The 11,612-nt window shown below is 48.0% G+C and overlaps 1 protein-coding gene across 2 annotated transcripts in view; it reads right to left on the bottom strand.

Moving 5' to 3' along the window:
* Positions 1 to 948: 948 nt before the first annotated feature.
* Positions 949 to 11,612, bottom strand: part of apbb2b (amyloid beta (A4) precursor protein-binding, family B, member 2b) — a 43,184-nt gene continuing 32,520 nt past the window's right edge. For both annotated transcript variants that reach the window (XM_079730567.1, XM_079730568.1), the window contains 5 exons: positions 9,836 to 9,923; positions 8,997 to 9,077; positions 8,502 to 8,617; positions 7,603 to 7,782; positions 949 to 2,856 (listed from right to left, as the gene is read on the bottom strand). In XM_079730567.1, the coding sequence (XP_079586693.1) occupies positions 2,686 to 2,856; positions 7,603 to 7,782; positions 8,502 to 8,617; positions 8,997 to 9,077; positions 9,836 to 9,923 (636 nt within the window). In that variant the 3' untranslated portion in view covers positions 949 to 2,685. The remainder of the gene's footprint in view (positions 2,857 to 7,602; positions 7,783 to 8,501; positions 8,618 to 8,996; positions 9,078 to 9,835; positions 9,924 to 11,612) is intronic.

The raw sequence follows: 11,612 nt of genomic DNA, 5'->3' as shown, positions 1-11,612 counted from the left end.
AAAAAAGGCGTCGCTTTAAAAAATAGATATAATAATAAAAGACATTCAAAATAACGAAATAGCTTATAAAATGATTAATGCCAAATGGTAAAATGATAGGGATGCTATGTACACAGAACATTTCATTGACTTCACATTTCAAAGGCCTATGACAAACCCAGGCGCAACAGTTGGGAGTTGAAATCCCTCGTTCTCAAGCTTCAGTCCTCGTCCAATAACACGCTTGACATTTTCTACACGCCGCTCACCGCGAGGCAGGCGATCAAATAAACAGGATTAGACCAGCATATAAGCGCCGTGACCGCACTTCAAGTTCGGGAATCGAGGAAACTCCACCGCCATCATCTGTTCTAATATGAACACAAGCCGAGGCGTGAGCTGAACATGGCACGATCGCAGCCTCCTGTTGAGATCTGTGAAAACGGCACGCTAAAAATAACAAGCGCTAACACGCTGTGAGCGAGTGGCACGGGTACACATGGTAACACGTAAACAGGAGAACGACACGCAACAGCGGAGAGAGCGGCAAACCGCCGAGCGAGACCGCGCTTCAGTCTCCGTCGCTGCGAGGAGGCTGTGTCCCTCGCAGTTTATTCCCCGTTACTCAGAGCTCAAGAGTCCAGGTCCTCAGGCTCTCAAGCACCTTCCAGGCAAGAGTACAGGATATACAAAACACAAAAGGAACTGGTTCGGTCGGTTACTCGTGAACCTTCTCCCATCGTCTCCAGTCCGTTTAAAGCGGGTTGGCTCGATGTCTGGCGATCGACTTAGAGAGCCATGGTCTTGTCTTCCTTCCCTCCAGCATGTGAATCACAGAGCAGCAGTGTGTCGTGTCTATCCTCCTCTTACTGGAGGAAAGCACCGCAGAACTCCCTCCCTTCCTCTCTCTCCATCCCTCCCTTCCTCTGCCTCCCTCCCTCCCTCCCTCCATTATCACTGTTACCCTTCTGGACGTCTCCTCTGGGCTTACTTCAAAAGGAACGCGCAGGAAGTGAAATGAGGCGAGTTCCTATTCGAAGAGGGCCGACCGAAAGCGTTTCTGACCCCAATTCAAGCTTTCAAAATCCTGTCATGCCTCTGCTCCGGTCCAATGCTGTTGGCCGTTCACTCATTGGTTGTACCCGTGGTAAACCTCAGGATGTCCACCTCTGTCTGCTCCCACCCTGCCTCGATAACATGCATCACCACGGGCAAGTCAAACACAGTGGACAAAGAAAGCTAACTAAAACACAAAAAGGCAACAACTAACAACAAAACAAACCTAAAATAAAAAAAATGGCACCTCTATTCAGCAGCAGCAGCAGCAGCAGCAGCAGCAGCAGCAGTGGTGTGTTACGGTGAAAGTCGTTTTACATTGATATCAAAAGGTTCATGCAGGCTCACGTGAACAGACTGAGGGCTGAGTGTGGTCGGTGTGGGGGGCATGGCGCTGTCCTCCACAGTCTGCAGCGGCTTCTTGGTCTGTCCTTTTGCTACAGAATGGCTTGTTCGCACGACACTTGTGTTCTACAGTCTGTGGTGGTGCGACTGAGCGGGACAGAGGGGGGAGAGAGGAAGCCTTCAGACTGACCACGGAGACGCATTCTCGGGGTCCGGGGAGGGCCGGGTGTGAGGTCATGCTAAGAGACGCGGCGGACACACCGCACGGAGACCAAACAACATGAGGAGTGATCAGGGGGTGAGAGGAGTGATCAGGGGGTGTGAGGAGTAATCAGGGGGTGTGAGGAGTAATCGGGGGTGAGAGGAGTGATCAGGGGGTGTGAGGAGTAATCAGGGGGTGTGAGGAGTAATCGGGGGTGAGAGGAGTGATCAGGGGGTGTGAGGAGTGATCAGGGGGTGAGAGGAGTGATCAGGGGGTGTGAGGAGTAATCGGGGGTGAGAGGAGTGATCAGGGGGTGAGAGGAGTGATCAGGGGGTGAGAGGAGTGATCAGCGGGTGTGAGGAGTGATCAGGGGGTGTGAGGAGTGATCAGGGGTTGAGATGAGTGATCGGGGGTGTGAGGAGTGATCAGGGGGTGTGAGTTGTTTAGGGGGTGTGAGCGGTAGGGCTGTGGCGCTTGTGTTTGAGAGGGAACACTTCCTTCACTTTTTTTAAAGCATGGTTTCGGGTCCTCGCTGGCATGCAACCCCTGGCTCTGGAGAGACAGAGAACGCTATGTACACATCATCTTCATCATCATCATCACCATCATCATCATCATCGGCCACGCTAATTGGAATTCTGTTCCAATCACGTTGGTCGGTCGATGGGCTCCTTCTGGCTCGAACCCTTGGTCCCGCCCCGGGAAATGGCTTCATGCTCTCGGTTTGAGGTCAAGGGTCATCTGTTTCGGCCTTTTCCGGCGAGAACAGACACTCTCCCCGCGGAGAATCTCCAACACACAGCCGGGAAAGCCCTGAGGAAATCCCCGCACTAATGACCGGTGTGGGATGTTTCAGACAGAGAGCTCGGGGGGAATGAAGACACCCAGGTCGCCTGGTGAGTGTTGGCAACCACCGGGGGGGGGGGGCATGTTGCGGCATGTTGCCCGGCGACGCAGGGGGGGGGGGGGGAGGGGGAGAGAGGGGTGTATTCAGCTGACACGGGGAGGTGGGGGCGGAGGGAAGCGTGTGGAGGTGGTGGCGTGTTGGGTGGGTTCGCTTGTTCTTGGGGGCTTTGTTTCCCTGGGGGGGGGGGAATGGGCAGTCACTGCGGCAGCTCGGTGACAGGTCTCTTCTGCTTCAGGGTGTCGATGAGGGACAGCACGCCGCGCTTCACGCTGGTGGACACCCGGCGGGACACCGAGTCACCAGGGGGGGAGGAGCCACAGGCCCGCTGGGAGGGGGGCCGCGCCACCAGACACTTCTGGTACCGCAGCTGAGAGGGGGGAGACGGAGAGGGCGTGAGGGGGGGGGGGGGGGGGGGGGAGGACAGGGGAACACAGCGGGAACGGAGAACGGTGACAAATGAGAGGAGAAATGAGAACTCATTAAAATAATACATTATTGAGAGATCTAGCTGCTGTGCGTGTCTGTGCGTTAGTCCGTGTGTGTGTGTGTGTGTGCGTGTGTGTGTGTTTGCGTGTGTGCGTGTCTCTTTGAAGCCGAGGCTTTATGAGTTGTAAATGGTGATCGATCAGTGATTGATGATCCCTTGTCCCAGTGATTCAGTCTCAGTGCCTGTGTGTGTGTGTGTGTGTGTGTGTGTGTGTGTGTGTGTGTGTGTGTGTGTGTGTGTGTGTGTGTGTGTGTGTGTGTGTGTGTCTGTGTGTGTGTGTGTGTGTGTGTGTGCATGAGATGTGTGTGTTGTTTTAGTTAGCATTTGTGCGTGCATGTGTTAATGGGACACGTGCATGCCAGTGTGTGTGTGTGTGTTTTCCACAACTAGGGTGGCAGATCAATAAGAGAGTGAGGGGACTACTGATGGTAGGACTCAGGCCGCCGCTCTGAGGGAGGCCCCCCTGATCCCCTCTGGGAGGTGCAGCACCCACTACCAATAATTGGGTATTTGGGTTTGAAAAGCTAAGCCATTTGGATATTCTGATTTATACACCTTAATTAAGCATTCGTTTGAACTTGTGAATGAAATACATCAGATACACATGAACATAATGCAATAGTGATAAAAAAGAAATGGGAAAAAATAAGATTTACTTAGCATTGTTTAGATATCAGAGATATCTTTGTTGAATAGGGGAATGGGTTAACCTAGCAATTGGTAAGTGCTTGGCACTTGTTCTATAAATATCCTTCCAGTACCGACAGCGATATATTGCTGTTTCTTTTTCTACTGACAAATGTACTTATTGTAAGTCGCTTTGGATAAAAGCGTCTGCTAAATGCCCTTGAAAGCCTGCTGTACCCACCAACCAAAGCTCCCAGGACAACAGCACCGCCGTACCCACCATAGCAACAGCACCGCCGTACCCACCATAGCAACAGCACCGCCGTACCCACCATAGCAACAGCACCACGGTACTCACAATGCAAAACTACCATAGAAACAGCACCATGGTAATCACAACGCACAACTACCATAGAAACAGCACCATGGTATTCACAACGCACAACTACCATAGAAACAGCACCACAGTACCCACTATAAACAGCTACCATGACAACCACACCGCGGTATTCACTATGAACAACAACCATAGCTACAGCGCCACAGTAACAAGGTTGCCTAACTACCATGACAACTGCACCGCCGTACCCACCATTACAACCGCACTTGGTACTCACCATGACAACAGCAACACAGTACCCACTAGTAGTGTAACGATTAATGCGATGCATCGATGAATCGATTGTCAGTCCTGCCGATTCAGCTAAATCGATCTGCTAAGATAAATAAATAGAATGAATCGCTTTGGCTTCACCAATAATCTATATAAATGCTTTTAATCGTATGAATCGCGATTCTTAATTATGATTAATGTTTTAAGACTTAGTTTACACATTTTTTTGTGAAATGCAGTTCGGTAATCCGTAACTCTGTCCTCAGCTAGGCAGCCTGCAAGGAAGTACCGCCGAGAGTTTTTTTTCCCCCTCACCCTCTGCTGGTGCATTTCAAACATGGCAGAGAGTGGCAGCGAGATTATTAATGCACCAGCAAACTTGAAATCAAAAGTGTGGAAGCATTTTGGCTTCGCAAAGAAAAATCGGGAAATTGACAAAACGTCTGCAGTGTGTCGAATTTGTAAAAGTGCAATTAAATACCACGTGAACACTACAAATCTAGCCAGCCACCTTTTAAGGCGACACGGTATCACAGAAGCGACTGCTTCAGTAGCTGCAGCTAGTTCGGCTAACCCTTCTGCTAGCGGTAACGTTGCTGCTAACCTTTTTGAGCAAAAGCTCGGAGTAAATACGCCACGGGCTAAAGCCATCACCGCGTCGATTGAAAAATTTATTTGCACGGCTTTACGTCCTTACAGCGTAGTACAAAATGCTGGATTTAGGGAAATAGTAAAAACACTTGAGCCAAAGTACAAGATACCCAACCGCCAGTTCTTCAGTGACACATGCATTCCGAAGATATACGAAGACGTCAAGAACGAGGTGAAGCAGTCAGTCTTTGAAGCGGACCGGGTGGCTATCACCACCGACGGATGGACGAGCTGCTCTACAGAGGGGTATGTCACCATAACCGCACATCTCATTAAAAAAGAATGGGCCATGCAAAACAGAGTTCTCCAGACCAGAGTGCTGAACGAATCGCACACCAGAATAAACATTGGAGGCTTACTTTGTGACGCCTGTCAGGAATGGAACATCACGGACAAGAGTCCGGCTCTAGTTACGGACAATGCCCGCAACATGATTTTGGCTGGAAGAGCTGCTGAGTACAGCCCCCATATTCCCTGCTTTGCACACACTTAAAATTTGGCATCGCAGAAGACAATGCGATTGAACATTGCTGATCGATTGTTAGGGAGAGTGAGGAAAGTGGTCTCATTTTTTCATCGAAGTCCTTTGGATACCAACTCCATACGAGAGAAGCAAAGATTACTCGCCTTGCCACAGAACAAGCTGAAAACCGACGTTTGCACTTGATGGAACAGTTCCTGCGAGATGTTCAAACGTTTTCTCGAGCAACAAGCGGCAGTGGAGGCAACACTGATTTCTAAAGATTCCCGAAAGGGAGAAGAGGCGAACACCCTGAAAAACTGTGACATCAGTAACGCAGAAGATGTAGTGCAACTTATGACTCCAATCAAGTTGGCCACCACCGTCATGTGTGAAGAGCAGCAGCCGACCGTGTCTGTGATTGCTCCCCTCAAGGCTAAACTCCTGAGCCATCTTAAGCCTAGTGAAGACGACTCTGCCATTGTTAAAGAAATGAAGAATGTGATGGTCAAGCACCTCTCTGGCAGATACTCAGATGTTAATGACAATCTTTACAAAGGTATGCCTAAGTTATGCATTTTTGTTATGAATAACTTCTGCCTTACCATATTTTATAATGTGTGTGTTTGGTTGTGTGTGCACATATGGTCAAAAATGTCTTTGTTTTTAATGAGCATCAGTGCTGGATCCGCGCTTCAAGGAATTGCCTTTCCTTGAATTTGAGGACAGAGAACATACTTATGCTAAAGTAGCTGTTGAGGCGGCTGACATCCATACCAAGGTAGGTCTACTATAACAGATCTTGTAGCTTTTCTTTAAAATGCTAGAAATTGGCCACAATTTAGCTACTTTTGAAATGGCTCATTAGGCTCTCTCAGAACCTACTGTAGGAGCATGACAGTATATGTATGTGCTAGACCTGATTTGGTAGACTTGTTAGAGTTGTTGTGTAAAAAGTTGAGTGTAAAATGTATGTTACCAGACATAGTTTTCTGACAGTTTGTGACAGGTGTGCTATTAGTATAGCTTAAGTCAGTATATGATATTGCAACTGGGGCTCAGATCTGGTCTGGCTAAACTAGGCCTGGCTTGTCTTTTCTTTTTCCTCAAACACTGTGATCTACCATGTTAAGCAGCAACTAAGAAAAAACTGTTCCAGTATAATTAAACAAACAATTCTGGTTTTAATCATATATTTGCCAAATGTATAAAGTTTACCATACGTTTTAATTTTTATGATGTTTTTTTTTTGTTTGTTTTGTTTTTCAAATGAGCCGTGTCCCAAAAAAGCAAAGGCATTGGACATGCTTTTTGGAGACACATTTATTCAGGTGCAGGAGAGCAGGTCCACTGCTGATAGGACCAGGGAAGAGGTTGTCAGATACCGAGCAGAGGCTCCACTCGCACTGACAGGGAGTGTCATGGACTGGTGTTAGTCTCACGAGGGGGAACTGCCATTTTTAGCTGAGCTAGCTAAAAGATACCTTTGTATCCCAGGCACAAGTGTCCCCTCCGAAAGAGTGTTTAGCACCGCAGGTGACATAGTGTCTTCTCAGAGGAGCACTCTTCAACCTGAACATGCTGACCAGTTAAAATTCCTGAAGAAAAATCTGAAGTAGAAGTACAGACTGTAGCCTATTGATAAGTAGGCTACTAGTACATTAGTACAAATGTTCAAAATAGCTTTGTTACAGGGCTGAGCAATTCATTTGTTTAATTACATTTTTGTATTCAGAATACAATATTATGCAGGCCTACTTTAGTAGTAGAAGTACATGTGTAGGATCTACCCACCCACCCAATCACCCACTCACTCACTCACTCACTCACCCATTGACTCTTAACTCACTCACTCACCCACCCACTCTCTCCCCTGCCAGCATGTAGCCTATTGAAAAATGTTCAAAATAACAGCAATGTTTAATTACATTTTTGTGTTCAGCATAAAATATTATGCAGGGCTACTTTTTTTATAGAATAAATTTGTTTAATAAGTAATTCTGTTTGTTTATTTTTTCACCTTTTGGAGGAATACAGATAGTCTCACTCACATTATTGCATGTTTGATTCATGGATATGGAATTTTGGTTAAAAGTTACTGAATCGAATCGTGGTTTACAGAATCGAATCGAATCGTTAAAAACAAAAAAAAAAGTCCTTGAATCGAATCGCCAACTACTAAATCCTTAATCGAACCGAATCACTGAAGCCAAAGATTCACACCCCTAGTACCCACCATGCACAGCTACCATGACAACCCCACCGCACTACTCACCATGCAGGCCGCCTGCACGGCCTCTGACACGCCCCCGGCGTTGGGCTCGCACCAGAACACGTGGCAGTCGTAGCGCTGGCCGCCCGCGTCCATGATGAAGGCGAACGAGTGCACGTTGTGGCCCACGCCCATGAAGGACAGGAAGCGCACGCGGCACTCCACCAGCACCTCCTCCTCCTCCTGCTCCGCCGGGGAAAGGGGCGGGAAGAACGGGAGGCCGTGGTTATTGGCTGCGGCCGACCGACGCTGGGTTAGCGGTCGTTAAAGCCGGTCGATTCCATTTGGTCTGCGAAAAGACTTCATGGCTTCCCGCCATGTGAATGATGACTCGTTGGGCTCTGTTCTACTGCAGGGAGGGCTTTGCATGGTTGAAGACCTTTTAAGACTCATGGTACGAAAAAGGAGGCATTGGGTGAACATGTCTCGATTATCACTACCCAAACCAATCAAAGATGGTCTGCATAACCTCGGTATTGTGATTAATTATTATCTGCAGCGATTTACTGTGTGGGAGCGCAATAGTTTTGATGGGAGTAGTCGAGGTGTGAAGGGGATTGAAAATGAACCCACACACAGATAGGACATGGCACATTGGAAGTGGAGACTTTCGGGGCGTGTGATTGGATAGGAGATAATAAGCGACAAGCTGCTCCGAGATTAGGAGCAGTGGGGAAAAGTCTTAAAGGGCCCCAGTTAGATCTGGAGCCAACGGTGGAAGTGGTGGTGTTTTATCTAAAAAAAACAGTTTTTGAATGTTGTAACCACCAGCTTGTTGCCTGCAGACATGTCCTGTGTGACCCTCCTTTATCTGGGGACATTCTGAATTGTAAGTCTAAATCGTTTTCTGAGGATTCCATTTTTATTAGATTTTTTTTTTGTCTATTTCCCGTGGGGCTGACCTCGTCCTTGCTGATTGTCACGGTGGCATCGGCCACGGTCAGGGCCACAGGGTTCCAGTCGGCTCGGTCGCAGGACCCCACCAGACTGTCAATGGCCCCGTTCAGGATGTCCATCCCTGGAGCAGAGGGGGGTCGAAACAAACACACCCAACGTCATCGGTCAGATCTCTAAGAACGACGACATCCTTCCCCATACGTCAAAGAACATTTTCATTTCTGTCTGTTTTCGTGTTTGATTCCGCATTTAGTGTGTGTTTTGTGCATATGTCTGTATGCCTGTGTGTGTTTGATATGGCATTTTGTGTGTGTTTTCTGTATATGTCTGTATGCCTGTGTGTGTTTGATAGGGCATTTTGTGTGTGTTTTCTGTATATGTCTGTATTCTTGTGTGTGTTTGATTGCGCACTTTGTGTGTTTGTGTATATGTCTGCATGCTTGTGTGTGTTTGACCATGTGCGTGTGTGCGGTTGTGTGCCCTGGTGTGTGTAGTTGTACCTATAGGCCTGGCGACCGGAAGCATCCCCAGGTAGAACACCTGGAACTTCTGCACCAGCTCCGTCTTAGGGGTGGGGAACTCTGCTCAGTGTGAGGCGCCACACACACACACACACACACACACAGACACACACACACAAAGACAAACAAACACACAAGTTAGGTGTTTAACACACATGAAGTTACGATCATGTGCATCTCCACAAATGTACCTCTGGAACCATGAAGTGATGAGCTGAACCTCGACCTCCCCTGTCCCCACATTATTTCCACGGCCCCTGTACAGCTGGGTCGTCATTCTATTGATTCTACCTGCCTACTCTGCATATACTGTCGGTTCTTTATTTTACAAAACATTATAAAAAAAAATGAACAGCAAAAGACATGGACTGTCAGCAGAAATAATCCATGTGCACAAACACACAGTGCTGTTATGAAGTACTGAGTTTAAGAGCTCTCAATCCAGTGTAATCTGTAAGAAATTAAGCAGCCATCCATTTCTGCATGAGCTGCGCTGTGAGGAAATCTGTTGACCAATCAGGGCCTCTCTGTGATTGGTATCAAGGATCCACCTTGCCTGTCAATCACATGTATGCGAAATGCAGCACTTCTCATTGGCTGAGAAACGTAGCGTGCGAGGGGGCAGAGAGAGGGGACTTTGTTTCAGAGTCTCTCTCTCTCTCTCTCTCTCTCTCTCTCTCTCTCTCTCTCTCTCTCTCTCTCTCTCTCTCTCTCTCTCTCTCTCTCTCTCTCTCTCTCTCTCTCTCTCTCTCTCTCTCTCTCTCTCTCTCTCTCTCTCTCTCTCTCTCACAGCACCTCCCAGATCAAGGTGAGCGTACCTTGCAGAGGGAGGTCCAGTCCGGCCTGGACCCGGTCCTGGAGAGAACCTCCAGCCAGGGCCTTGGCAATCTTCCTCTCTGTCATGATCTAGAGAGGTAGAGAGACAGAGAGACAGAGAGAGAGAGAGAAAGAGAGTGAGAGAGAGAGAGGTAGAGAGAGAGAGAGAGAGAGAGAGAGAGAGAGAGAGAGAGATAGAGAGAGAGAGGTAGAGAAAGAGAGGTAGAGAAAGAGAGAGAGAGAGGTAGAGAAAGAGAGGTAGAGAGAGAGAGGTAAAGAAAGAGAGAGAGAGAGAGAGAGGTAGAGAAAGAGAGAGGTAGAGAGAGAGAGAGGTAGAGAAAGAGAGAGGTAGAGCGAGAGAGAGAGAGGTAGAGAGAGAGAGGTATAGAGAGAGAGAGAGAGAGAGATCGAGGTGGGAAAGAAAGAGAGACGGGGAGGGAGATAGAGAGGGGGGGAGAAAGAGAGAGAGAGAGAGAGAGAGAGAGAGAGAGAGAGAGAGAGAGAGAAAGAAATAAAGAACAGAGTTGCATTAAGGAGGAAACACAGGGAGATTGAGGCAGCAGTGAAGCAGTTAAAGGAAACCACGGAGAAAGCCGGGGTGAACAGTGAATGGTGGATGATTATTGTCGAGGCTCAGATAGAGACACAGAGAAAACTGACAGAAAAGATGTGAAGATGAAATAAGGTGAAAGAACAGCAGCAACAATGTGGAACATCAACACCCGAAACCCCCTTCCTCTATCACACGGTGCTGCCATCCTATTAGAGCAGTATAACAGGACTTGCACCCACACACGCCCACATACACATTCACATGCAGAGATCTAGCTGCAACATAGCCATTACTCACTCACACACACACACACACCAGTAAACTGGGTCAGCCCCCCCCTTTTTTTTTTTTTCAAACAGCCGATAAAAGCTTTCTATTTCGCAATGAAATCTTAAGATGCATGTATGTGTGCAAACGCGTGCACAAACACACACACATACACACACACGCACACACCCTCATTTAGCATGTGTTCACAGTGTTATTTTTTCTGTGTAACCTGCATCTCAACTCTCTCTGTGTGTTGCAGAATCCTGAGTCTAAGTGTGAGACGAGTGTGATATGTTTTACCCTGTCTCTGAACCATTACCACCCTGACCTACAGGAGCGCTCAGATCTCAATGAATAAATATGCAGGAATATGCTTTCAAGTATAGTTATCATATATATACTTTTATTTCTGTCTAGCACATCATAACTTCCCAGAATATTAAGCCCTAAATTGTCGTTGCCGTGGACCCGTAATAATAATTTCCGTGCCCAGTCTGCATCGGATGATAGATTAGAGTTGAACTTGGACTTCCTCTAGTCTGTAACTCAGTCTGGTCACTATGGTTCTTTTCCCTCCTATCCCCGCATCCAGCCATCCATCCATCCACACCATTCATCCATCCATCCAGCCATCCATCCATCACACCATTCATCCATCCATCCAGCCATCCATCCACACCATTCATCCATCCATCCAGCCATCCATCCATCACACCATTCATCCATCCATCCAGCCATCCATCCACACCATTCATCCATCCATCCAGCCATCCATCCATCACACCAGTCATCCATCCATCCAGCCATTCATCCGCCCATCCCCTCATCCATCCATCCATCCACCCATCACTAAATCCTCCCATCCATCCACCCATCCCTCCATTCATTCGTTCATTCATCCACCCCGCCATCCCTCCCCCTGCCCTGCCCGTCTCCCGGCCCAGCGGCGGGAGCAC

The sequence above is a fragment of the Pollachius pollachius genome, assembly GCF_949987615.1.
Source record: "Pollachius pollachius genome assembly, chromosome: 2".
Taxonomy (NCBI): domain Eukaryota; kingdom Metazoa; phylum Chordata; class Actinopteri; order Gadiformes; family Gadidae; genus Pollachius; species Pollachius pollachius.
Note: the sequence above shows the minus strand (reverse complement) of the source record. Positions and strands in the feature narration are given on the sequence as shown.